Consider the following 27,128-nt stretch of genomic DNA (forward strand, 5'->3'; position numbering starts at 1 on the left):
GCATATATATGAATATATATATACCTATATATATATATGTGGGCTGGAGAATAGAGCATTTGCCTTGCATGCGGCTGACCCAGGTCCAATTCTCCAGCCCCTCTCGGAGAGCCTGGCAAGCTACCGAGAGTATCTCACCCGCATGGCAAAGCCTGGCAAGCTACCCGTGACGAATTCGATATGTCAAACACAGTAACAACAAGTTTCACAATTTGTTGTGAGACATTACTGGTGCCTGCTCAAGCAAATTGATGTGTGTGTGTGTGTGTGTGTGTGTGTGTGTGTGTGTGTGTAGCACTGTCTTCCCGTTGTTCATTGATTTGCTTGAGCGGGCCCAGTAACGTCTCCATTGTGAGACTTGTTACTGTGTTTGGCATATCGAATACGTCACGGGTAGTTTGCCAGGCTTTGCCGTGCGGGGGAGAGAGATTCTCTAGGTAGCTTGCCAGGCTCTCTGAGAGGGGCGGAGGAATCAAACTCCGATCGGTCGGGTCGGCGGCATGCAAGGCAAACACCCTACCCACTGTGCTATCGCTCCAGCCTATATATATGTGTGATGCTCATTTAAAGATTGACGTGTGTGTGATGCTCATTTAAAGATTCTGGGATGTAGATCAGTGACAAAGCACTTACTTTGTGTAGGAACACTGGGTTCAATCACTGGAACTGCCAAACATAAATACATAAACTTGAACAAAAGCTTTGGGAGTCAGAGAAAGATATTGACAAGCTGAATCTTTTAAAAAATAGCACCATTCAAGGAAAAGAAATATTGTGACTGGGATGATAATTCAACAAGCGTAGTGCTCTGACTTTGTGTTTGGGAAGTCTGGGTTGTATCCATTGAAAAGCACCTCATGTGCCCTTCTCAAAAGGAATAAAAATAATTCTCCTAAACCAACGTGAAAACAGGTCACCTATAGAATCATGTATAATTTCCTGTGATGCATCCCAAATGTTTTCTGACTTGGACAACTCACAGTGGGCATGCATGAAGACGCTCTTTAAAATGTGTCTTTGGGGGGTTGGAGCGATAGCACAGTGGGTAGGGCATTTGCCTTGCACACAACCAACTCAGGTTCAATTCCCAGCATCCCATCTGGTCCCCTGAGCACGCCAGGAATGATTGCTGAGTACAGAGCCAGGAGTGACCCTTGAGCATCGCCAGGTGTGACCCAAGAAGCAAATAAATAAATAAATAAATAAATAAATAAAATAAAATGTGTCTTTGGGAAGGGGACAGGGACAGAAACTGAGCATAAGCTTCGCATGCAGGAGGCCTAATTTGATTCTTGAGCACTGAATGCCACTGGCTGTGGCCTCATAAAACAAGAAAAAGAAAGAATGTCGGGGTCTACTGGGAAGCGCTGAATATAAATCGCTATACTTCTTTGTCGATCCAACCTTCTTTTTCCTTCCCAGTGTCTGCCTTAATTCAAGATGGCATCAAGGATTATGTGGTTCAGTTCCTTTACTGAATCTTTGTACATGACTATGCATGTCATCAATCTATTTGTCCTTATTTTTATTTTTGTCAGTTGGCCTCTTTGTTTATGTCTCTGGCATCTGAAGAACCCAGAGTGGTACAGTCGGATTCTGTTTGTGGCTGATTTAATAATGAAACAGTAGGTAAGGAATCACGGAGCAGAAAACATAGGGAAAATGACATTGGAATTCCACACGCAGGCCTACAAATTGCTGACCAGGTGAACTGGGTCATTCCTGTTCTTTGCCTTATTTCTTCTTTGTTTTTCCTTCAGACCCTATCTGTGGGTAATTCCTGAGTGCAGCGCCAGGAGTAGCCCCTGAGCGTTGCCGGATGTGGCTCACAAACAAATATAACAACAAACTGTCTAAATAATAATGGCCCACTGAAGATTGGCTCAGGGATTCACAAGCACCTCAGACAACACATGCACCTACAGACACTTACTCAAAAAGATGTTTTTATTGGTGTTTGCCTGTTTGGGGATTTCTTGGGGGAAGGGGGGTGCTTTTCTGTTTTGTTTTGTTTTGTTTTGTTTTGTTTTGTTTGGGGACTTCTGGATCACATAGACTGGGTCAGCCACATCTAAGGCAAGGCCCTTACCTGATCTGCTCAGAGATTTCTTCAGGCTGGACTGGGGTTAGGGGTTGTTAGGGAACACAAACTCTGAACTCAGGGGTGAGGGATCGTGGCATGTTAGAAATTACCTTGTTCCAGCAATCTAACTCAATTAGCCTGGAGCAAGGTATGTGCTTTATCAGTTGTAATGTTTCTGAAATGTCACTTTCCTGACTCTCCAGTGTAAACTTTGTTTTAGGGAAACTTAACAATATTCAGTAGTACAAAAAAAATCTACAACAGGTTTTATATATATATATATATATATATATATATATATATATATATTATGGCCAGAACGATAGTACACAGGGGTAGAGCGTTTGCCTTGACAGTGACTGACCCCAGTTTCATCGCTGGCATCCCATATGGTCCCTCAAGAAACGCCAGGAGAAACTCCTGAATGCAGAGCTGTAACCCCTGAGCATTTCCGGATGTGGCCCAAAGACGAACAATAATAACAACAGTAAGAGTAACCCTTAGCTTTAGAATGAATGAAGATGCATCCAAGTCAGTCAACCCATCTTCTGAATCCACTTTGCTCAGCACAGCCCCATCCCCAGGAATTAAAAAAACCTAGCCACCTTCCCAGTGATTCTTCCTTTTGTTTCCTCCTCCGGGCAGTCTTTTAGCCCTCTAAGGAGATATCAGACAACTAAACGCGACTTCCTGAGCCCTTTCAATGATTTGTGGGCAATCTGGGAAAGATGGCATCAAAACCCGACAAAGGTGCCTTCGAGACGTATTTTTAATAACAATTACGCAGCGGTAAGGCAGTATGGCATTCGCGTGGATAAATTAAAAAAGCAAATTCCGTGGATGGGGCGGCGAGAGGAAAAGCTTTACGCGTTGACAGTTAAGTACAAAACACAGTTAATAACCCAACGTGTCCTTGGTGCTGTATTTTCTCCCTGGAGCCTATGCAAATAAACCAGAGTTAAGTTCCGATTGGCCAACGCTGGAGAGCCTCTGCAAGCCAATGGGAGAGCACAAGTGAAAGAAAATATGCTGACACGTTAGGAAGTCCCGCTGCCCCACACTGGCTGGTCAAGTCTTCAGAAACGTGGGGGCGCGGAAAACCGGCCGACCAGATTCGCGCCAAAGGCAAAGCCCGCTCAGTGTCCCGTGAACCAACTGCACTGCCGCCGCCGAAACGCGATCGGGTGCCAAGCCCAAGGCGCCTTACCCTGGCAGAATTGCCGGAGTAAGAGCCGACCTGGAGGCTAGGGTGGTGAAAGTGGCCCGAAAGAAATATACAAAACGCGGCACCACCAGCCGCTGACCACCCGCAGTGCCAAGCAAAAAACAGCGGCTGGAGGTTGTGGGTCCTGCCAGTAGCCTGACTGTGCTAAAACCAAAATACGCAAAAGAACCACCCAGTGCCCGCCTGCACTATTCGGGAGACAATGAAAACACGAATTTTTACTAAATGACAGTGCGCGCGCGCGTACGACGGGCCAATCACGAAAGCCCGCGGCAATCTCAAACCCAACTCTGCGTAGACGTGCTAGCAGCTCCAGCTACGTTAGCGTTAAGCTCTTTCGCCTGAGTTTAGTGGGTGGCTCTGAAAAGAGCCTTTTGAGATTTTTGCAAGCAGGAGACCCTGCTGCCACTTTACTTTCTCTTGGGCGCCGCCTTCTTCGCCTTCGTGGTTTTGGGCTTGGCCGCCTTGGGTTTGGCGGCCTTGGGCTTGGGCGCCTTGGCCTTGGCCGGGCTCTTGGCCGCCTTCTTGGGCTTGGCGGCCTTCACTTTCTTCGGGCTCTTGGCCACTTTCTTGGCCCCCGCTGCAGCCGCCGGCTTCTTGGCCTTCTTCGGCGTCTTCTTGGCGGCCTTCTTGGGGGTGGCGGAGCCCGAGGCCTTCTTGGGCTTCTTGGCCGCGCCGGCGGGCTTCTTGGCCTTGGCGGCACCAGCCTTCTTGGCCTTGGGCTTGGCGTCCCCGGAGGCCGCCTTCTTGTTGAGCTTGAAGGAGCCCGAGGCGCCGGTGCCCTTGGTCTGCACCAGGGTGCCCTTGCTCACCAGGCTCTTGAGCCCCAGCTTGATGCGGCTGTTGTTCTTCTCCACGTCGTAGCCGGCGGCCGCCAGCGCCTTCTTGAGCGCGGCCAGGGACACGCCGCTGCGCTCCTTGGACGCGGCCACCGCCTTGGTGATGAGCTCGGACACCGGGGGTCCGGACGCCTTGCGCTTGCCGGCCCCGGCGCCGGCTTTCTTCGCCTTCTTCTTGACGGGGGTCTTCTCCGCAGGTGCGGGAGCCGCAGGAGCCACGGGAGCCGTCTCGGACATTTTTCTGCCTGGCAGGAGAGCCAAAAAGTGAGCTTAAACTGTCAGAGCGTCGCGTCCCGGGCGCCGGGGGCCGGGCTTTATATAGAGAGTCGCTGCGTGATGATTGGCTGCCTGCGCCCTGCGCCGCGCTGCCGGGGACGGCTCCTCCGCTCGGCCGCGTGGTTGTGTTTCTTGCCCCTTAAAAAAGAAGAAAAATATCCGAAATCCGGGCACGAAATAATGAGAGATTTGGGGGAACCGGATCAGAAAGTCTTCAGGCTTCATGCCTGCCTTCTTTGCGACTTCTAGTGTCAACACCGGCGCCCTGGGGCTTTCCTGATTCCCCCAACTCTCTTGCAAACTTCGGTCCATTTGAGACAACTTTCAGATTTTCCTTAAAAATGCTATTTCTCCTTCTGTCCTTTGCAAATCAGCCCTGCGGGACTTTGTTCCGCAGTGTCTACTCTTTGCAGTTTCACTAAAAGGAACTCATCTTTCCCCCAATTTACATTTAAAATCGGTTTTTTCGCGAGAGCAATAACACAGGCTCTCTCTCAAGTTCTTTGCAACAAGCAGTAGGAATTGGCACTGGGGGAAGAAAATTCTATCACAAGATGGATAAGAATTTAAGAAAAGAAGGTTGGTTTTTCAGAAGTATTTGAGTGATCAGTATATAAGTTGGGATGCATATCAATGTTTTGGAGACTAAAACATTTTAAGAAGAAAGAGCAGGAGAAGCTGATCCAGTTTTTTAAATAGTCAGTTCTGCATAAAGTCACCAACTTCTTTTTAAAAATCAGACTGCTGAATTTTACAGATCCAGAATGGACATTACAAAGCAACTACATCTAAGGAGAAAAAAATGAGTCAGTGACTAAGGACAGTTTTATAAAATTCTGTCAGCCATGAACTGAAATGACAGAGCCCAGTTATATTCCATCCACTTAATATTGTAAGTAATGACAGGCACCCTATAGCTGTATTCCTCTGACAACATTTAGGTGGAATGTTGCATACATTTCTTATGATTTAAGATTTGATTTTGCAACGTTGCAAGTATGGACATAGCTGTTTATTAGAAATGAAGTAATTACAATGGGTCTCATTCCCCTGACTCTGAAAAAAATGAAGAAATCTCACGTAAATCACTATGTTATCTTTTACAACCCTCTCATCCCAGGTTTCATACTTACAAAATGTGATCTAGGTCCAGTAAAACCTAAAGTAATTTTCTGGACATTAGAATCAAAGGGAGCTGCACCAACATTATATGTCAAATGTGACCAAATACAACTTCATCTCGTTTAGTTTACAAGAGAATTCATGTAGATAGAATAAATAATGCTTAGCTGACTATCACACTAATATTCTACAGCAAAACCGTAGATACTAAAACTAAACCCCATTAAAAAAGCATCTTCTTATTAATACTCCAATTCTATCTATCCACATAATTAAGTGGCTTAACATTAACATCCCAGGAATCAAGGTCTCTGGACACCATTTCAACAGCTATTTGCAGAACTAAATATGAAAACTAACATCTACAAACATTTTTAAATGATCATTTATTGGTGATCAGAGATTTAAAACAAAGTCCTGCCTGGGACTTGAGATAATATTATGTACCAAATATAAAGGGATAGACTGAAAGTATATCTAAATCATTCTAATTTTTCCTCGACAGCATTTTACAAGTGTCTGAAGGAAGGGAGTGTTTGTCATCTTCAATGAGCAATGCAATGGTAATCAACATGTTATGGGACCTTTGAGTTTTCAGTCTATAGCTTTGCGTTGTAGAGCCCTATATATAGAATTAAAATGCAGATTTTTCAAAATTTTTATGAATCAAAGATTTTTGTCCATCACTCCAGTCATTTTATCAGTTTTTAAATAACTACTGAACTTGTTTCTAATACATAGGTTTTCATAATTAGAGTTAGGTAGATCTTTCTATAGCAGATGCCATCATCATTTTATTTTCACGCAAATCTTCCTGGGTTCCATGGCTGTTTAGATCCTAAAAAAGCGAAACTGACTACATGTATTTCCTTAACTATTAATAAGAAGTCCCACGCTTCCTGGAGTGTAAACCTGAATTCACAAAATATGTTTAAAAGGATGAAGTTATGTTGCATATATTAGTTGACCAACAACTTATGTCTGTAAAAGTGATGTGGATGAAGTCTTTAAAGATTGGCTCACCCCTGAAAATTTGAAAAGTTTTTCTTAGATAGCTTATCCAAATATTTTACTTTTGATATAAACCTGTACACATTCTAATCAATTTTCTACCAGGCTAGAAATTGACCCATTTATTTCATAGAAGTAAAATATGACAGGAAAGCCACAGGTAGATATAGACCTCATTTGTGATATTGCATTAGTTCTCTGTGTTTAAACTTCCCTTACAATATCTTCAATGACTAAGAGAACAATAAGAAGTATCACTACATCACTCTACCTATCCTTTGTGTACAGGAATTACAGATCACAGAGAATTTCAAATGTTTAGACCTAAATCACTATTCTGAGTAAATAGCAGGAGAGGTGTGGGGGAGAAGAGGCGGTGTCGGGGGCAGGGGGCGTCATCATTTAGGATATATGGAATTGTACTGGAAACAAACATGTCCTAAAGAGCCATAAGAAATCATGTCGATATTTATTTCCTCTTACCCCAGAGGACACTCTCCAGCTGAAAACTTTCCATTGAGCACAGGTATATTTCATGCCTTTTCTTTCCTATAAAGGGCATCACTACTTTCGAAATTTGTCTTTCTTTTCTGACATGTCTCTGAGCCTATACCATCTGGTACACTCAGATAAAATAGAATCAAGCGTTTATAATTACTATCAAAATTCTCCGAATTATTCTGGCTGCAATAAACCTTATTTTTGAATAACTATCACATTCATTTTACCAGTCAGGACCAACATAGTCCCGGAAAACTTCTTGTAATTACAGAAATGCCCCATCTCTGTACAGTTAAATAGCCACGCTCAGTACAGAGAAATTGTACAGCAAGTTGCAATCTTGCCTTGCACACAGCCCACAAGGATTCAAACTCTTGCACCACAAAGGGCCCCTCCAAACCTCCAGGATTGATCCCTGAGCTCAAAGAGGGCACTAAGCCATTAGGTGTGGCATCAAAGGGAGGGGGAGAGCGAGAGGGGGGCTAAAAGATTTGTTCCTAAATTTACAAGCAAACCTAAGCTTAATATGAGCTAAGTTTAATATTACACCTCGACAAAATCGCCTAAGTGCTGATATAGTAAAGATAACTTTATCTTAGTTTAAACTATGTTCATACAAGAAGCTCACTGTGAATGTTAAGTTCGATAAAATGTTGGCATTTGCCAACAATTATTTATTGTCAATTTATATAAACATAGATTGTCAATTTATATAAAGATAGAACATCAGTTAATATCCTTTATCCATTTGTTATTTCTTTTCACCTGCATTTTAATTTTATCATGCTGCAAAATTCTTTTGTCGTAGATCAGTCAAGGGTCAGCAAAAGTCCTGTAATTCAGTCTAAATACCAGTGATGCAACTTATTAAGACTATATTTAAACCTGACACTCACTGATAGTTTTAAAAGCAGAGCAGTAACTCAATATTAAAGCTGAATCCCTTTCCCCTACAACGTACTATTAATCATATCTGCTGGAAACGGTATAGATATGTGTGCTCTTCTGAAAGAACATTCATGATCGGCCAAAATTTAATAGGTATTGTTTGAGCCCTACAAAAATTTTTTCATGAATATCACATTTCCAAAAGAACAATATTCTAGAACCAGTCCCTTGTGCAGATGAATTGGCATAGCATAATTGCATTTTTAAAAATAACAAAAGTCATTATGAGATTTGTTCGAAAATAAGCAACGATTTGCAATACTCCCAAGAGCGGGAGCAGCAGAAAGGGAAAAGCAGAATTCCTGAAAGAAAACAAAAGATGCAAGAAAGGACTTTCCCCGCCCCTGGCTAGATTAGCCGCAGGGCACCGCCCAGCAAGGCGGGCCAGGGTGCCTTCCCGCCCCCGCCACTTCAGTCCCCTAAAAGGTCCGCAGAGCAGATATTTAAGAGACTGCAGGCAGCACAAGGGCACTGGAACTTTACTCCGGTGCTGCTTCATCATGTCCGGACGCGGCAAAGGCGGGAAGGGCCTGGGCAAGGGCGGCGCCAAGCGCCACCGCAAGGTGCTGCGCGACAACATCCAGGGCATCACCAAGCCCGCTATCCGCCGCCTGGCCCGGCGCGGCGGCGTCAAGCGCATCTCGGGGCTCATCTACGAGGAGACCCGCGGGGTGCTCAAGGTCTTCCTGGAGAACGTCATCCGCGACGCCGTCACCTACACCGAGCACGCCAAGCGCAAGACCGTCACGGCCATGGACGTGGTCTACGCGCTCAAGCGCCAGGGCCGCACTCTCTACGGCTTCGGCGGCTAAGTGCCATCGAACTCCAAGGCCCAATTTTCCCCAAAAAGGCCCTTCTCAGGGCCACCCATCAATTCACATAAAGAGGTGGACACAGGTTTCGATTTAGTGATGTTTTTCCTTACAAGTGTTTTCACACGGTCTCCCTCTTATTGCCATCACTAAAATTGGCATTTCGTTCCCAAGACCTGAGTGCTAGGTGATATTTCGACCCTAACATCGTAGGCACTCTCTGCAAAGCTGACCTAAGTAGCTCCGAAAGGAAACGTACATTTTGCATATTTGTATACAGCAGACTTTGAGTTAATCAGATTTGGTGGCCGCTAAGTGGCGCCGTGGGCCAGGGAACCCAAGACGTAGGCGGCTGGGCTCCTTTGTAGATCAATTCGAACTTTATAAAAGGGTAGAGGTTATTTACACGTTGCATTATAAAAATACTGAAACCAAACAAATTTGGTTACCCACCTTCGTATCCACAACCTGAATTAAAGAGATAAACCACAATTTTTGTGTGTATCTAATTATGGCGAACCGTTTAATGCTACAGATATTAAACTACCGCTAAGCATTTTAAGATCTACTCCTTAAGATAATTGTAAACAATGATAACCCATTTCGTGTCTTTAAATGCAGAACAGTTAACCTTAGTACACTATAGTGACCTCCTTTGGGTCAAGCTTTCTCTGACGAGTTTTAAATAATTTCAAAAAAATACAAATTTCAATTCTGTATTTGGGTTTTTCTCTTTTGCTGGTGTTGACAGGACCACCTTGTGCTGTTTTCGTTCTCCTTTCTATCCACCTTTTATTAACATAATCCTTGCATTTGACCAAAATGAAGGCACGTGCTACATTTAAAAATCAAAGTGCCATTGGGGACATACACCAAAGACGGATTGACCCCCAGCACTGCACAAATTTCCTTAGCATGGCTGGAAGTGATTCTAAACTACAGTTAGGCCTGCGATCTTCTTAAAAATACCTATATAATAACTTAAATTTGCTAATAGCAACCGCGCACTATTCTTGTACCTAAGTGTCCTAATGAGCACTGCACTAAGGAAACAGGTGCAGAAACGTTAAGTGCGAGCTCTTTTGCAGAAAAAATGGGTGGCTCTAAAAAGAGCCTTTAAGTATGAACTTGTTTATTGTTTTAAAGTTTAGCCTCCGAAGCCGTAGAGGGTGCGGCCCTGGCGCTTGAGCGCGTAGACCACGTCCATGGCCGTGACGGTCTTGCGCTTGGCGTGCTCGGTGTAGGTGACGGCGTCGCGGATGACGTTCTCCAGGAAGACCTTGAGCACCCCGCGGGTCTCCTCGTAGATGAGCCCCGAGATGCGCTTGACGCCGCCGCGCCGGGCCAGGCGGCGGATGGCGGGCTTGGTGATGCCCTGGATGTTGTCGCGCAGCACCTTGCGGTGGCGCTTGGCGCCGCCTTTGCCCAGGCCTTTCCCGCCTTTACCACGACCAGACATCTCTTTGAAATTTAGAGCTGCACGCAGGAAATTGAAAGTGAGCTAAGCGTTCCCGCAGGTCCCATATATACAGTCCTTGCGGACCTTGTTGAGAACCAGAAGCCAGGAAACGGCGGGAAACTGCATGAGTCCCCGCCCTCTGCTTAAATGACAGAGTGGGCGGGGAGATTTGCTGGCATTTCTAGTACATCAATATGTAAGTAAAAGAAATATTAAAATGCACTTAAAATTAATTTGATTTTAAATACACGTTTAGGTACATGCGTTTAAAAATTTGTCTATTCCTTACCTGTATCAAATAGATATGTCTATTTGATATATTACTTCACTAATTATAGTGAAATCCTAACAATCCCAAACCCCAAGAAGAAATTCATAAATGTGTTTTCAAGTAACCCAACCAGACCTTGAGTTTGGATTCCATAGTGTCTAATCTTAACCCGTGGACATGTTTTTTAATCTATCCCGATCTCAATGACTCCTCAAAAAAGTATTTAGGGGCATGAGAGATAGTTTGCTTGCCTTTTATGCTGTTGACCCGGATTGACCCCCAGCACTGCACAAATTTCCTTAGCATGGCTGGAAGTGATTCTAAACTACAGTTAGGCCTGCGATCTTCTTAAAAATACCTATATAATAACTTTTTTTAAAAACCCTGTATAATAACTTTTAATGCAAGGACAGTAATAGAAAAAAAAATATGTGGCCCATATACCCTTGGGCCAAGGTAGGTGAACTAAATAAACCTCAGTCCAAAGGAAGTAACCATTTTAAAAGTCTGAGAAAAAAATATTAATTGAGCCTTATGGAGATGAGTATACATATATAAAAATACAGGAACCCAGGCAGTATCATTAACAACTAAAATACCTAACAACAGTTTTATATCATCTTCTTTAAACAACCAGATTATCCAAAGTAGCAGTATTACAGAGAGTTTCTTCAATCTAGTTCCTAGTTGTGACACTCTATAATCTTACAATACAGAAAACAGGTAATTAACATTAAGGAAATACAGCTCAAGCCTGGGGTTAAAATAACAGTAGCTGTTAGGGAGGTTGTCTTGAATGCAACCAAGCAACATTGATCCCCAGTATACTTTTTATGTCCCTGGACCCCACCAGGCATGATTCCAGTGCAGAGAACCAAGAATAAACTCTGAGTACTGCCAGGTGTAGTCCCAAAACCATTAAAAAAAAAAAAAGGAAAAAAAGTTCAGGCCCTTTCGGCTATCACCATTTTTCACATGCACATGCTTGGATGTGCATTTGCTAGCACATGTCTGTGGGATTTTATTCTACACATAGATCCATGTATCACCACACGATTGATATATAAGAGTTCTGTCATCAACAACTTTTATTATGCACCCACCCACCTCTACTCTGTCCTTAAGCAAACACTAATGTCATCCATCTGGTGCTTCCATTTCTCAGAATCTTATACAGATACAAATGGAATGTGCAATTATTAAGTATATTTTCCTTTGTAAACTGAACATCAAGCCCTTCCTTGAACTCCATCCGGATTGTCTTCTGCTTTATTGGTGACTAAATAGAATTAATTTCATATATGTTATTGAAAGATAGTGGTTTCCTCTTTTAAGGTAATCTAAATAAAATTATGAATTTTATGTACTGGACTTTTGTTTCACCGTCCATCACTGTTGGGGTCCAGAATCCAGAATGCTGGAACCCCAAGATTAAGTGATGGCCCCTGGGCAGCTCTCCAAGAATTTCAAGGAAGTGCTTTATTTCTGTTTCTCATTATGTTCAACTAAAACCACGTTTGTGTTTATGCTCAGCTAAGCCTGTTGATATTTAGATTTTGACCAACAACCTCAGAAATGTAAAACTCTAATCCAACTAAAAAATGTTCGTAGTTCTCCTGGTATTTACCAGTTAAAAGCAAGAAATATAGCAAGCTAAGGACAGTCACAATTCTCAGCCCCTGAGATCGCGTTGCCCTCTCATCCCATGCGTTTTCTCTTATTTCTCTCTTTTCTTAATCCTCACAGCACCCCAGCTTCAGGCCTGTTCACCCAAGGGCTGGTTTTTGACACATCACCACATTCTGTTTTACCTGCATTTCTCTGAGCTTTCTAAAAGGTGGTATCGGAATAACTAGTTGCTGAATATTCCTCTAAATAGTTTTAGGAAGTGTTTTTATAAACGGGCTTCAAGTTTCAAATTCTACATTGAGCCATTCCTGTTGTAACTTCCTAAAATCCGCCTTCTGTTTTCTGGTTGACTTCAGCAAGTCAGCTATGTTGGATTAGTAAATTGCAGAAGCCCAGAATCTTGGTTACAGGCAGGCATGGCAATTCATTGACCTGGACTTTCAGTAAGGATTTTCACTCTCTGGAGAAAGTTTTCAACTACTTGGGTATTTACTTATGTCCCCAGGCTAGAAATTAACCAAGTTTTTAAACTGAGAGCTCTTAAATGCCTGTGAAAGCTGAATCCACAAATCTTGCATGGCTTCAGGGATTGTTTTCAGCTTGTCTGGCAAAACACCTAGAACTTTGTTACATTAGCTCTTGAGAATTCCCAGCAAATGAGATTCTATTGTTAGTTTCAAGGTCTGGCTTGGACCTTAGAAAGCACGAGTCTGCAGAGTGGTTGTTTGCTCTGAATTCCTAATATGTTGAATGTTTATGGGGAATTTAGTGGGGCCACTATCTCATGCTTAAGAAGATAGTTGAAGCAGAGAACTGTGAACCCTCTTTTCTTCTGCCTCTTATAACATGTACAATCGTTAAGCACCTCTTAAGAAAAAGGCTAAGATGAGTTAACTATAAACTGTACTCATGATACGATCGATTTTAGAATTCAGCCATACAGATAAATTAACACCTAAGTATTCATTTCATCTGAATTTAATACACGGGAAGGCGTTAATTACACCTTCCAAGTTGTGTCAGAGGTAACAGACTGCCAAAATACACCTAATTTTTCTGGAAAACCTAAAAGTCTTCCTATATTAGTAATTAAAATGGAACAGGTACAGTATAATACGCAGGTTACACTGCCACAATTACAAAGACGCTCTCTTATTTTAAATGAGTATCAATTACCAGATTTCCTGTGTTTAACAGCACTTTCTAGTTGACACTGTGGGTGGCTCTGAAAAGAGCCTTTAGGGACAGGGTCGGGGACACCAGCAAGGTGAGCTTTAAGCCCGCTCCCCACGGATGCGGCGCGCCAGCTGGATGTCCTTGGGCATGATGGTGACGCGCTTGGCGTGGATGGCGCAGAGGTTGGTGTCCTCGAAGAGCCCCACCAGGTAGGCCTCGCAGGCCTCCTGCAGCGCCATGACGGCCGAGCTCTGGAAGCGCAGGTCGGTCTTGAAGTCCTGCGCGATCTCGCGCACCAGCCGCTGGAACGGCAGCTTGCGGATGAGCAGCTCGGTGGACTTCTGGTAGCGGCGGATCTCGCGCAGCGCCACGGTGCCGGGCCGGTAGCGGTGCGGCTTCTTGACGCCGCCCGTGGCCGGCGCGCTCTTGCGGGCCGCCTTGGTGGCCAGCTGCTTGCGGGGCGCCTTCCCGCCCGTCGACTTGCGAGCCGTCTGCTTGGTACGAGCCATGACCGGAACTCTTGAGGAGTGCCTGATAGTGAAGATCTTCCTCCTCTCGCCGGTATTTATACAGTCCAAGTCCTTCTGATTGGTCGGATTGTTCAAATAACGCGCGCAAATTGTCCGGCTTTCTGATTGGCTACCATGTCCATTCTAAACTGCATCACCCGTCGCATTGCATTGTGTTTTCTGTGGAGTTCTTCCCGCTTTATTCACCATATAATTTTACACATAACTTAATTTGTGACTCCAAACCAACACCTTTGGCTCTACGATTGGGAACATATAAGAATTAATATTCCACAGCTTCTTATCTTATTTAAGAATTTGAACGTTTTTGAGACATTAAAATCACACAGCTATTGAATTGGGGATTAATGTTTCCGAAAAATCTTTTAATATTGCCTACGTTGACCAGACAGAAGCGGACAAAAGAGTAACTAAAATTTGCAAACATTTGGATTCTTTTGTAGTATCTGTGATTCCTTCCTAAAAATAATAAAAATTTAATATCGTCAATCTGTATCAGAACTTTTCCGCTGCGAATCAAAGAATCTGAGAGAGATTTAGAAAGTGTGAAGAAAACCAGGTTTTACAAATAAATGTTCAACGGACACTAATCCTTTGCAATATTTTTAAAAGTGAAAGCCTGTCTGAAGGTGTGGGGGAAAGTGTTTGCGGTGGTTTCCACATACGACCAATGAAATTGTAGCTTTGAAATCACCTTATTTGTATTGCATTTTTATTGGGCAACGTTATCCAATCAGAAACTGCATAGCTTACACCCTATTTGCATAGAGGCCATACAAAAGTCGCGCAGCCAGGCCATTCATCCTGCATTGTTAGACGTTTGGCTAACGTTTTTGCAACATGCCTGAACCGGCAAAGTCCGCGCCCGCCCCGAAGAAGGGCTCCAAGAAGGCCGTGACCAAGGCGCAGAAGAAGGACGGCAAGAAGCGCAAGCGCAGCCGCAAGGAGAGCTACTCGGTGTACGTGTACAAGGTGCTCAAGCAAGTGCACCCCGACACGGGCATCTCGTCCAAGGCCATGGGCATCATGAACTCGTTCGTCAACGACATCTTCGAGCGCATCGCCGGCGAGGCGTCCCGCCTGGCGCACTACAACAAGCGCTCGACCATCACGTCGCGGGAGATCCAGACGGCCGTGCGCCTGCTGCTGCCCGGGGAGCTGGCCAAGCACGCCGTGTCCGAGGGCACCAAGGCCGTCACCAAGTACACCAGCTCCAAGTAAGCAAGCTCCTGTGTCTATCAAAACCCCAAAGGCTCTTTTCAGAGCCACTCACTATTTCAAATAAAGAGCTTTAATACTTTTTATTAGCCAAAGCCTATGCTTATTTAGTAAGGACTTTAGGTCTTTTTATTCCCATGTACTAGGAGTAAACTGTTAATCTTTACAGTGCTCTGGAATCACTTTGGCCAAGTTCAGGAAACCACAGGCTGCTAGAAACTAAGGCCTGATTACCCACATAACCTTCTTGCCCACCTATGGATTTTTTTAATGGGCTGAATGTAATTAAGTCACTTCAGGGAAATTTGTCTGAGCTACTCTGTTTTTAACCAGATGTTGCTTTTCTATTGTCACTCAGGTCACATTCATATCTATGGAAAAGAAAGCAAAGAACCAACATGGACATTCATTTAAACTCTTAGTATTTCACTTTTTAAAATCCATTCCACCTTTTCTAAAAATATTCACTGGTCACACCAAGCTGCATAAAATTGTCTAAATTTATAGTTAAAAATAGCCACCTTTATGGACTGGAGAGGTACAACAGTGGATAGGGCATTTGCTTTGCACTCAGTCAACCTGAGTTTGATCCTATCATTCCTTCACATGTCCATGGGGAGTATTCCGTGAGCGCACATCCAGGGGTAAACCCTAAACACTACTAGGTGTGGTCCAAAGACAAATTAAAATAATTTTTTAAAAAATAAATAATCAGGGACTGGAAAGGTAGTATGGCAGGTGGGGTGTCTGCCTTTTTCATGGCCTATCTGGGTTTGATCCTCAGTATCTCATCTAGTCCCCCCAAGCACAACCAGGAGAAACCCATGATCATTGCTACATGTGACTCTGGCACCCAACATAGCAAGCAAGCGAGCCAGTGAGAGAGAAAAAAAGAGAAAGAGAGAAAGAAATTAAGAAAGAAAGAAAGAAAGAAAGAAAGGAAGGAAGGAGAGAAAACTTCAAAAAAACAACTCTGTAGACAGCATAAGGGACATTAATATTGGTAAGAGTTGCTCTAATTGAGAATAAAGATAAACCGTAATTAGAATCAAACCTTTTATTTGAAATCACCATATGTTTAAGACAGTTTGAATACAAAAGATACTTGAGTTATAGAGCCACTTCTTAGCAAAGATTCTTGAAAGTCCCCTTTTGGCCTTCTAATAAACAGAATAAACTTATGTTAAGGGACTGAGAAATAACACAGAGGCTAAGGTGTTCCCCTTGCATTCAGGAACTGTGAGTTTGGTTTTATTCCTGGAAGGTGTGGCCCAACCTTCCCTTACCCCCCCAAAAAAACCTCTCAGTCCCTGAATATAAGGAGAGCATCTTAGTCTCTGTGACATTTCTCAGGGTTCAGTCTCCAGCATCCCATGTGCTCCTGCCAAGTATAATCAGGAGTTATCCTAGAGCACACAGCCAGGAATGAACCCTGAGCATCACCAGGAGTGGCTCAAAAATAAAACAACAGGGGCTGGAGAGATAGCACAGCGGGTAGGGCGTTTGCCTTGCATGCGGCCAACCCAGGTTCGATTCCCAGCAGCCCATATGGTCCCCTGAGCACCGCCAGGGGTAATTCCTGAGTGCAGAGCCAGGAGTAACCCCTGTGCATCGCCAGGTGTGACCCAAAAAAGCAATAAATAAATAAATAAATAAATAAACTAAAAAAAAAACAACAAACAAAACTGGTAGGGTGTTTACCTTGCACAGGGCAGACATCTGGTATCCCATATGATCCCACAAGCCCACTACAAGGAGTAATTCCTGGATGCAGAGGCTGGAGTAACCCCTGAGTATCTCTGGGTTATCTCTGGGCATCAAACTTCCCCCACAAAAAAATGAAAACTTCCTAACCCAAATCAAGTATACAATAGTTTAAAAGTGATAGGAGAGTTAGTACTACAGGTAATGTGCTTGCCTTGCAAGCAATCCAACTAGATTTGATCCTTAGCATCACATATGGTCTCCCAAGACTGGCAGGAGTGATCTATGAGCACAGAGCAATGAGTAAGCTCTGGACACAGCTGGGTATGCCTCCCATCTCCACTATGGAAAAAGGAAAAAAAGATGGCTTGGGAGACAAGTCTACCATTTTCTCAGGAATAAACATGGGTTGTTAGAGGGTTTTCTCTTATTCAAGCAGTATGGACCTCAAATTGGGTTCAGTAACTACATGACTCAGAAGGGGTACTTGTAAATATGTAGCCATTCATGACATAATAGAGCTTTCAGGGACAGAAAGCAGAAATTCAGCGGAAAAAAAATCTGACAAGGAGCCAGAGAAATAAAGCTGAATAGCCCCAACTTACCCTGACACAGGAACTTCTTTCTGTTACTCAGATACAAACAAACATGCATTTCTGGGGACATTATTGTCTAGTAACTAAGCCCAGGCCTCCTGCAGGCAAAGCTTGCATGCCAGCCCACTGAAATATCTCTCCAGCCTCAAATATGCACTTCTGAACTAGACAGGCAAACACATACAGCTTGTCTATGGCTATGATGAAATGAATAAATTCAAGTGTTATAATATGAATGAAGTTTAGCTCCAAACTAGTTTTTTTAGATTTTTCTCCATTCTGTGACTATTCTTCAGGTCATTTTCTATTTTCAAGGTGAAAAATCACAAAGCAGAAAGACAAGGGAGCCCTTTTCCAGCTGGAACATATTGGAGAGAAACAAAATACAGCAGAACTAGTGAACAGCGAGACAAAAATTCCTGTGTTCAACCCCACTGGAGAACTTAAACTCTCTGTCTCTCACTCAGATAAAAAGTCAAGGTGAGCGCCTATGGCATCACCTGGAGCCCGAGCTGCAGAACGAGAGGGTTGGAGATCTAGCTGACAGGGGCCAAAAACAAAGAGGACAGAAGACCAGGAATGTGTTCTAGGTAGCCACCCAGAAACACTTGAAAGCTAAAAACAACGCAAAACCAGCTACCAGTAACCTCAAGAAAATAAATATTGCGAATGAGAAAAAGGTAAACAAAATCAATAAAGCTTCTGTAGACCTACAAAAGGAACTTGCATACTTCTCAAAAGGCCTTTCCGTGGAGCCCCTGCAGGAACCACTGATTTCTCAGCAGTGTCATGAAAATGAACCAGTTAATGTTGAAGCTTCAAAGTTATTGGCTCAGCTGTAATACAACACTGGTGATGCAGCAAACTCCCCCCAAGATCAAAAAACTAAATGATTCATACCCAAAAAAAGTCAAATTTTTTCATCTATTTTATTTATTTATTTATATATTTTTAAAATTTTTATTAGTGAGACACCATGAGGTACAGTTGTAGACTTACAAATTTTTGTGCTTGGGTTTCAATTATACAATAATCAAATACCCATCCCTCCACCAGTGCCCATTTCCCACCACCATGGATCCCAGTATCCCTCCCACCCCCCATCCCACCCTGCCTCTGTGGCAGGGCATTCCCTTTTGTTCTCTCTCTCTTATTGGGTGTTGTGGTTGCAAAAGAGGCAATGGGTGACAATCATGTTTGATCTATAGTCTACTTCCAGCATGCTTCTCCCATCCTGGGAGGATCCTCCCAACACCCTTTATTTGGTGCTCCCTTCTCTATCTGAGCTCCCTTCTCCCCTAGCATGTGTGGCTGGCCTCCAAGCCATGGAGTAAAATTCCTGGTACTAATCTCGGCCATTCTTGGGTGTTAGTCTCCTATTTTGTTAAAAAAAAAAATCAAATTTTTTTCCTTGACTTGTTACCACATGACCCCTCACCCTTCATTGCTCAGCCTTCCTCTTGCCTAGGGACCCTGCCCATTCCAAACACAACCTTACACACACCTCAGCACTCTCCCTCCTCTTTCTACTGCTTGCCACTTTCCATCTTTGCTGAGATAATTTTCCTCTAAATGTCAGTTCCCAGAGCACTTTTCCTCAAAATAGTATCATCACCATTAACATAATTACTTTACTTATTCACAGCACTTGGCATGTGTCTCCTCTTGAGTCAAACGGGAATTCCATGAGACTAGACTATTGGTTCAATTTTGCTATGGATCTTTTCCCAACTTAGTCCAGCCTCAGACACACTGTAAATGTAAAATTGATCAATGTTAAGAAATCTGGTGCAGGAGGAGTAATGCCAAGCACCATACTCAGGTTTCAAAGTAGGAGACACATGATAAGATATGGAGAGAAAAATGATATGATTTCCTTTCTAATCATCTAGACAGTAGGGCAGCCAAAGTGTAAGTCATTTTTGGAGCCAGGGATACGGCCAAGAGGCAGGTATATAGTTTGATCCCTGAACACCATTGGATGTGGCCCTGGTAGTTTCCACCTTGCAGGGGAGAGAACACAGCACATGCAAGCTACCATCAAGCTTACATGATAGGCAGAAGTAGCCCTTCCCAGAAAAAGAAAGCAGAGCCAGAGACAGAGCAAAGAGATTAGGCTCTTGACTTGCATGTGTCAGACACCTGATCAATTCCCAGCACCACCCATGGCCCCCATGTCACACTTCTGGGTGTGACCCAAACAAAGAAAGAAATTGGCCAGTGATGATGTTGAAGATTGGGTGACATAAACATGGGCTTATTAAGCTATTGTTTCTACTTCAAAATATCCTAAAGTGTCACGTAAACTTAAGATTTAAAAAAGGGGGCTGCAGTGACAGCACAGCGGGTAGCGCGTTTGCCCTGAACGCGGCCAACCCATGTTCGATCCCCAACATCCCATATGGTCCCCAGAGCACCGCCAGGAGTAATTTCTGAGTGCAGAGCCAGGAGTAAGCCCTGTGCATCGCCGGGTGTGGCCCAAAAAGCAAAAAAAAAAAAAAAAAAAAAAAAAAAAAACCTCTAGAAAGGACAAGAGAGAGATAGTAGAGAGGCTAGGGTACTTGCTTTCCACACAAGTGACCTTGGTTAGATAGATACCTAGCAGCAGGTGGGAGTGTGGAGCACAGAGCCTGGAGTGAACACTGAGCACCACTGTGTGTGGACTAAATCACCCTCTTCCCCCACCAATAAATAAATAAATAAATAAATAAAAAGAAGCCAAAGGAGATAGCTTAGAGTGCCTGAATAGGCGTCTTGCACACTTAACCACCCAGGTTCAGTGCAATGCCAGCTAAGCCCACCAAGCACTGATTTGAGTGATGGCCCACAGTATTGCAATGTGCATCTCAAAAGAGACAAAAGGCTAAAAGAAAAAATAAAGATACTGCTATATAAAATTTGATAAAGTACAGCTGACTGAAACTGTGCTAATCTGCCCAGTGAGCAGCTGTCCTGGGTAATGTCAAGTATCAGTGTAGGGAGGCTGCACCATGTTATTAAAAAGATAGGATACTTTCTATATTCAGAAAATCTTGGCACTGTGAAACACTTTAAGAGGCATTTCTCAGTAGGAAATAACCTCTCTCCTCTAAAATTGCACTTCCCAGACTTAGAGAATTCTGAAACATGTAAGAAACTCATGCCAGAATACTCATATGCCAGACCTAGACTAACAAGTTAGAGCTGTACCTACCGTGCTAACTTCAGAAAACGGGTAATTGATTTTATACTCAGAGAAGGCTGCTTCTTATCGTCTACAATGTTAGGTTGTTCGGGGACGCCAGGTTTGCAAAACCTGGCGTTTGCAAACGCCAGGTTCTGTAGTTACTTCAGACGGTTGGTTTGCAAACGCACAGTAATAAGATCAAGATTCTTGGTCTTACGGCTCTTTTGAGACAAGTTGGGTGGCTCTTAGAAGAGCCTTTTAGGACTAATTTTACCAGCCGAGGAAGCTTGTTACGCCCGCTCCCCGCGGATGCGGCGCGCCAGCTGGATGTCCTTGGGCATGATGGTGACGCGCTTGGCGTGGATGGCGCAGAGGTTGGTGTCCTCGAAGAGCCCCACCAGGTAGGCCTCGCACGCCTCCTGCAGCGCCATGACGGCCGAGCTCTGGAAGCGCAGGTCGGTCTTGAAGTCCTGCGCGATCTCGCGCACCAGCCGCTGGAACGGCAGCTTGCGGATGAGCAGCTCGGTGGACTTCTGGTAGCGGCGGATCTCGCGCAGCGCCACGGTGCCGGGCCGGTAGCGGTGCGGCTTCTTGACGCCGCCCGTGGCCGGCGCGCTCTTGCGGGCCGCCTTGGTGGCCAGCTGCTTGCGGGGCGCCTTCCCGCCGGTCGACTTGCGAGCGGTCTGCTTAGTCCGGGCCATTTCAAAGGACTGGAGATAACGCTCAGAAAGAAGAGTGAGGCTGCAGTTATATATACTCAGAAGCATGCTGATTGGCTGAAGTAGTTTTCAAAGGTTCCCGCGCGAAACACTCATTAGCTGGAAAGTGATTGGTGCGCGCCTAAGGTTCTGATTGGATAGCTGACTCCACGTTCCAATTCCCGCTCTCCTTGTTAGGGCTATGACCCAAAAGAGTTCATTTTATTGTATTCGTGGTAAGTGTATTTCAGTTTGTAAGAAACATCGGAATCATAAAAGGTGCCAGTTTTTATTCCGCAGATCTTTGTATTGGTCCAAATCGAGAGCATGCTTTTGACAACAGATCTGCCGGCGTTCCCAGTCTCCCCCCTCCCCACCTCAGGAAAGCCCGCGGCCGTGTTGCAGGAGTGACAATACGTTACTACTTTGAAATCTTTTACTTAGACGTCCGGGTTCTTGGTTCATTACCATGATAAAGCCCCTGGCCTGGAAATGATGGGGAAATTGCCAAACTGTCTGCTAGAGTCCGGAAGCCCTAAGGACAACATCGCGTCATTCGGAATTTGAAAAGCCCGCGCTCACTTTCAATTTGCCAACGGCTCTCTAACCTTTTCAGCTAGAGAGGTTAGAGAGCTTTTAACCTTTTCAATTAACTGTCTCTACTACCATTTCCTTTCCTTTAATTCTCCTTCAGAGCAAAGCTACCCATACTTACACCCCACCTGAACCCTTTTTGCCCCAGATTTTATGCGACCTTGGACTTATAGATAGGAGTACAAGTAAACTGCTAATAATTTTTTTTAATTATTAAAATTATCAGGCTTTTCTCTAACCCGGAATTCTGAGATTGAGAAACACGACTTAATAGGCTACAGTAGAAAAACATACTCATAGTGCACTCCAAACACTTAGAAGAAACATTCCTAGTTTTTACTTTAATCACCATAACGTTTTTTCAGAATTACCTTACGGTACCGTACCTTCAAGTGTCAGTTCCTTGCACAAACTCATTATTCCACACATTACTAACCCTCCTCTCATAAGCTTCGGTTTACCCTCACCACATTAAAGCAGAGCCTAATAGTCTTATTACTACCACTGGTAATTGTATGGGGTGAGTAACAAATGACAGGTACAGCTTTTTATGTGAAAATATGAATGGCTCTGAAAAGAGCCTTTGGTTAAGATGGCAGCTGCAGCCAATGCGATCAAGGGCTAATTTACTTGCCCTTGGCCTTGTGGTGGCTCTCGGTCTTCTTGGGCAGCAGCACGGCCTGGATGTTGGGCAGGACGCCGCCCTGGGCGATGGTCACTTTGCCGAGCAGCTTGTTGAGCTCCTCGTCGTTGCGGATGGCCAGCTGCAGGTGGCGCGGGATGATGCGCGTCTTCTTGTTGTCGCGGGCCGCGTTGCCCGCCAGCTCCAGGATCTCGGCCGTCAGGTACTCGAGCACGGCTGCCAGGTACACCGGGGCGCCGGCGCCCACCCGCTCCGAGTAGTTGCCCTTGCGGAGCAGCCGGTGCACTCGGCCCACGGGGAACTGCAGGCCGGCCCGCGACGAGCGGGTCTTGGCCTTGGCGCGCGCCTTGCCGCCCTGTTTGCCGCGTCCAGACATGGTCTTCAGTTATGAAAAGAAACGAATTGCACGTTAGAGAGAAAGTACAGTTTTATGGACTGCGGAGGTGGTCTTTTAAAAAAAAAAGCGCCAATGACATTGGTCAGCTACAAATTTCAACCAATCAAAAGAAAGGACTAAAACATCCCTCCCTTCTGTTTTACATTTAGCGTAAGTAATTGAAAGGTCAAAAGCTATACGCTCCGAACGAGCCAATGAAAATTTAGAATAGAGAAAGAGCCTATCAGAGGTTCAGATACTTAAGAACCAATCAGGATCTGCAAATGTGAACCTTCATTTACATATTCACAATATAAATACGGAGGCCGCTGTACCTGGGGTACACTTTATACTTTGTCCCTGAGACTTGGTATTAAGTATTACGATGCCTGAGCCGGCGAAGTCCGCTCCCGCCCCAAAGAAGGGCTCCAAGAAGGCCGTGACCAAGGCGCAGAAGAAGGACGGCAAGAAGCGCAAGCGCAGCCGCAAGGAGAGCTACTCGGTGTACGTGTACAAGGTGCTGAAGCAGGTGCACCCCGACACGGGCATCTCGTCCAAGGCTATGGGCATCATGAACTCGTTCGTCAACGACATCTTCGAGCGCATCGCCGGCGAGGCGTCCCGCCTGGCGCACTACAACAAGCGCTCGACCATCACGTCGCGGGAGATCCAGACGGCCGTGCGCCTGCTGCTGCCCGGGGAGCTGGCCAAGCACGCCGTGTCCGAGGGCACCAAGGCCGTCACCAAGTACACCAGCTCCAAGTAAGCAAGCGTCTATCAAAACCCCAAAGGCTCTTTTCAGAGCCACCCACGTTTTCACTTAAGGAACTGTAACTCTTGCTTTGCAATCTGTAGTTAATACTGTTACAAACCTTTTTTTCCCCCCTGGTTTGTTAAACAAGTTTTGTTCATTGTTCCTCATTACTCAACTAGCAAGGCTAGATATTTGGGTCTGTTATCGTTTGTAATCTCCTGAGCTTTTCATTATCACACCAGTATTCTGTGACCCTAAGAGAATTAGATTTTAGCAGTTAAAGTAATTTATGTAAATTGCTATTAAGGTTGATCCTGCATTCCTAAATCTTTTTGAAAATGGGTCACTCCCTTTAATTCCCTTTCCTCTTGCCCCAAATTCAACGCTGAGTAACATTTCATGTATTTTAATCTCAGCCCGATCATTCACCACACTTTTCTATTGTTTACCTACAAGTACAGATTGTAAGAAATAATGGCTCATTAGAGGGAGAAAAAGCAAATGACAGTCTCCAGCAATAATTCATCAACCTGTGATTTCTGAGGAGTTAGCAGTGCTTCAATATGTCAGCCTTTTAATCTTGAAACCTTAAAATTTTAAACCAAATCATTATTTCCAGTGGTTTAACTGAGAAAAGGCTACAAGCATTAGCATTTCATGGACCTCCTAGGTGTATGACAGATCTGTCCGCTAAAGACTGTCCTTTACTAGTCATATCCAAGGATTAGGGTTGAGCGATCCCTTAACACACTTGTTCATTATCACTTCATAACTACAAGGACTAGCAGTATTTCAACACTGTCAGACTTACTATTAAAAGCAGAAAAATTAGGTTCAAAAAGAAAATGAAGATAAGAATAAAAGAGAAACTTTTAGGTAGAGAGTAAAGACCAGATTTGGTCTTTTAATTACACATATATAAGGAGATCTAGAAACTAAGAGTCACTTTACAAGCTAAAGCATTCAGAGCACTGTGGTGTGGAGCAGGAACCATAGGCACTGACTACTTAACCCTGGACCCAAAATCTTATTGTCTCATTAACCCTGGACCCAAAATCTTATTGTCTCATTAAATATATGCTTTTATCTGTTCTTCCTACAAATGCTAATGTCTGTGAACCTTAAATCAGTGATTCCTTCTTAAAGTCAAAGGAAAAAAATTCCCTTGTCGTATAAAATTCAGCTACCCATTTCTTGATTTTCAAAACTGACTTTAAATTTATTTTAGAGCAATATACTGAAAAAATAAACACCCTGATTAATTAGCCCCAAGGAGTTGTATAGACTGGCTGCCTAGTGAAATGCTAATCTGGGCCAATTCCTTAAATCCTCTATGAGCATTTTCTTACTTCTGAAATGATAAATGGCATGTAACATTGCTGAGTGAATGGCAAATTAAAGGGCATTGGTGAAACACTCAGTGGAATCTGCAGAGAAAAATTCTCCAAAATAATTGAGACTAAAACCTCTGGTTGAAGTAAAAATGTTCTTGATCCTACTACCCACCTTGGAATCTCAGAGTTCTCAAGCCTTTAAACAAGGTATGGTTATAAAGAACGCCTAAAAGCATTAGACAGTAATGAGGTTCCTTGTCTGACAATGAGAAGGGCAATCCAAACTACTTTAAGACATTCAACTTCTTTAGAATCAATATCTCCAAGTCTTTCCTGCCTTGGTTGAAGGGTCCAGCAGTAAGTTTGTTCATTTCCCAGGGCATTTTATGCCTAGAATTAGAAATAATTTACCAAATGCCTTGGACAATAAGAGATCCTGGAATTAACACCAGAGCTGCCCATGGTCCATTTTTTCCCTTTTTATTCTCCCACTGCCTCCTGCTCTTTTTATTTCCTGTAGTGTCTAACCAGATTTATCCTCAGAAGAGTAGCTACACTTGAAACTTGAAGAGGATCAACCAAACCAACCATTGACAGGGGCGCTTGCCTTGCAAGCCGCAAACGTGGGCTGGATCGCCCGCACAATATATGGTTTTGAAATCACCTTTCTTGCATTGCATTTCTACTGGGTCAAGATGTGCAATCAGAAACTTTTAGTCAACTGTGTCAGTACGGAAGAAAACTGCCTTTTCTATTGTTTACCTAACAAAATGGTGAGGGTTGTTATCCTGAATGCCTGCCCATGGTCCTTTGTGTAAGCTATCATGTGTCATCAAGTATTAGGAAACACTATCACCAAAATATATCCCTAATCTTTTCAATTTCTGTACTAGCTGTCAAGTATCAGATCAGCGCCACGGCGCACACCGCCACCTGCAGTAGGGAACCGTGCGCTCCGCGACGGAGCCTTTGTTCTAAGACTCCACCGGCACGCCGCTGTCCGGGGAGGATAGGGTGGGGGTGGGGGAGCCTTTGTTCCCCGCCGTCTGCGCCATCTTAACCCCGGGACACAATTAAGGTTTTTAACGTGCTCTGCAACTGCTCCAGGCGTTTAAGAGCTTCACCGGGAGAAGGCTCAATCCCCAGCTAGGAAATGCAAGGAGCTTGCTTCTCACCCCTTCGGAAATCGAAATACCGAAATGGCCCAGAGACATTACCTCGATACCGGCCAGGACTTGAGCGTTTTTAATTCTACGATTACAAAACATGAATAGAATCCTGTAAGCAGACGTCGGTGGGGCGGTTGGAGGAACAAACGGCTAAATCCTCGAAGAACAAAGCAGTTACGAGCTCTTTAACAGATACATGTGGGCGGCCCTGAAAAGGGCCTTTGAGAGTTTGTTGAGGGGTGCGAGCTTAGCCGCCGAAGCCGTAGAGGGTGCGGCCCTGGCGCTTGAGCGCGTAGACCACGTCCATGGCCGTGACGGTCTTGCGCTTGGCGTGCTCGGTGTAGGTGACGGCGTCGCGGATGACGTTCTCCAGGAAGACCTTGAGCACCCCGCGGGTCTCCTCGTAGATGAGCCCCGAGATGCGCTTGACGCCGCCGCGCCGGGCCAGGCGGCGGATGGCGGGCTTGGTGATGCCCTGGATGTTGTCGCGGAGCACCTTGCGGTGGCGCTTGGCGCCGCCCTTGCCCAGGCCCTTCCCGCCTTTACCTCGTCCAGACATGTCGACGTCGCAGCTGGGACAGAAGTGAAAAAAGCGCCAAGTTGATTCCTTTATATGTAATGAGGACGGACCTGATTGAAGACTGAAGCCACGCAGGTGGGCGTGTCGGATCCGCCCTGGCCCCGCCCACCGAGCCCGCCTACGATGACGTCAGGCCCCTGCGCGCTGGCCCACCCGATCCGCCCTGTACCGCGGCGTTTGGGGGGAGATCCAGCTTTCCCAAGTGGTAACTTTCCCTCTCAGGACCAGGAATTTCGCGTTCCCTACCGAGGATCATTTGCTGCTTTAGGGTCTTTTAAAACGAATGCACAGGAGGCGAGCCCAGCCGGCCGGAAGTGCAGCCGTCCGGGAGCCGGCTCCTCCGCCACTTCCGGTCCCTCAGGCCAAAGGGCCGCGGCACTTCCCAGCGGCGCGGCTGCGTCCGCTCCCTCTTAG

At 44.7% G+C, this 27,128-nt stretch overlaps 6 protein-coding genes and 1 pseudogene across 6 annotated transcripts; 4 read left to right on the forward strand and 3 right to left on the reverse strand.

The window, feature by feature from the left end:
• Positions 1 to 3,550: 3,550 nt before the first annotated feature.
• Positions 3,551 to 4,422, reverse strand: LOC130040268 (histone H1.3). Its single transcript, XM_056132294.1, has one exon. It carries the CDS (start codon positions 4,382 to 4,384, stop codon positions 3,719 to 3,721), a length of 666 nt encoding a protein of 221 aa, XP_055988269.1. The 5' UTR covers positions 4,385 to 4,422; the 3' UTR covers positions 3,551 to 3,718.
• A 4,083-nt stretch (positions 4,423 to 8,505) lies between these two features.
• Positions 8,506 to 8,817, forward strand: LOC130040148 (histone H4). Its single transcript, XM_056132162.1, has one exon. The coding sequence runs from the start codon at positions 8,506 to 8,508 to the stop codon at positions 8,815 to 8,817; it is 312 nt and encodes a 103-aa protein (XP_055988137.1).
• Positions 8,818 to 9,927: 1,110 nt separating this feature from the next.
• Positions 9,928 to 26,698, reverse strand: LOC130040149 (uncharacterized). The gene is made up of 7 exons (XM_056132163.1): positions 26,385 to 26,698; positions 26,183 to 26,284; positions 23,529 to 23,651; positions 23,262 to 23,372; positions 22,489 to 22,880; positions 20,917 to 21,307; positions 9,928 to 10,276 (listed from the first exon to the last, which is right to left on the reverse strand). The coding sequence occupies exons 1-7, from the start codon at positions 26,691 to 26,693 to the stop codon at positions 9,965 to 9,967; spliced, it is 1,740 nt and encodes a 579-aa protein (XP_055988138.1). The 5' UTR covers positions 26,694 to 26,698; the 3' UTR covers positions 9,928 to 9,964.
• On the forward strand, positions 14,723 to 15,109 carry LOC130040313 (histone H2B type 1-C/E/F/G/I). The gene has a single exon (XM_056132345.1). It carries the CDS (start codon positions 14,723 to 14,725, stop codon positions 15,101 to 15,103), a length of 381 nt encoding a protein of 126 aa, XP_055988320.1. The 3' UTR covers positions 15,104 to 15,109.
• On the forward strand, positions 17,245 to 18,242 carry LOC130040095 (ribosomal biogenesis factor-like; annotated as a pseudogene).
• On the reverse strand, positions 22,374 to 22,877 carry LOC130040308 (histone H2A type 1-D). The gene has a single exon (XM_056132339.1). It carries the CDS (start codon positions 22,875 to 22,877, stop codon positions 22,485 to 22,487), a length of 393 nt encoding a protein of 130 aa, XP_055988314.1. The 3' UTR covers positions 22,374 to 22,484.
• Positions 23,027 to 23,643, forward strand: LOC130040314 (histone H2B type 1-C/E/F/G/I). Its single transcript, XM_056132346.1, has one exon. It carries the CDS (start codon positions 23,263 to 23,265, stop codon positions 23,641 to 23,643), a length of 381 nt encoding a protein of 126 aa, XP_055988321.1. The 5' UTR covers positions 23,027 to 23,262.
• Positions 26,699 to 27,128: the final 430 nt, after the last annotated feature.

The sequence above is a fragment of the Sorex fumeus genome, unplaced genomic scaffold (assembly GCF_029834395.1).
Source record: "Sorex fumeus unplaced genomic scaffold, SorFum_2.1 ptg000094l, whole genome shotgun sequence".
Lineage (NCBI taxonomy): Eukaryota > Metazoa > Chordata > Mammalia > Eulipotyphla > Soricidae > Sorex > Sorex fumeus.

Excerpts from the sequence above, each read along its gene's own strand:
- LOC130040268 (XM_056132294.1), bottom strand. The coding sequence starts at position 4,384 with ATGTCCGAGACGGCTCCCGTGGCTCCTGCGGCTCCCGCACCTGCGGAG.
- LOC130040148 (XM_056132162.1), top strand. The coding sequence starts at position 8,506 with ATGTCCGGACGCGGCAAAGGCGGGAAGGGCCTGGGCAAGGGCGGCGCC.
- LOC130040313 (XM_056132345.1), top strand. The coding sequence starts at position 14,723 with ATGCCTGAACCGGCAAAGTCCGCGCCCGCCCCGAAGAAGGGCTCCAAG.
- LOC130040308 (XM_056132339.1), bottom strand. The coding sequence starts at position 22,877 with ATGTCTGGACGCGGCAAACAGGGCGGCAAGGCGCGCGCCAAGGCCAAG.
- LOC130040314 (XM_056132346.1), top strand. The coding sequence starts at position 23,263 with ATGCCTGAGCCGGCGAAGTCCGCTCCCGCCCCAAAGAAGGGCTCCAAG.
- LOC130040149 (XM_056132163.1), bottom strand. The coding sequence starts at position 26,693 with ATGTCTGGACGAGGTAAAGGCGGGAAGGGCCTGGGCAAGGGCGGCGCC. Across the intron at positions 26,285-26,384 it reads CCCTCTACGGCTTCGGCGGC|CCGTTTGTTCCTCCAACCGC; the intron begins TAAGCTCGCACC and ends TCGAGGATTTAG. Across the intron at positions 23,373-23,528 it reads GGATCTCCCGCGACGTGATG|CTCTCCTTGCGGCTGCGCTT; the intron begins GTCGAGCGCTTG and ends TACACCGAGTAG.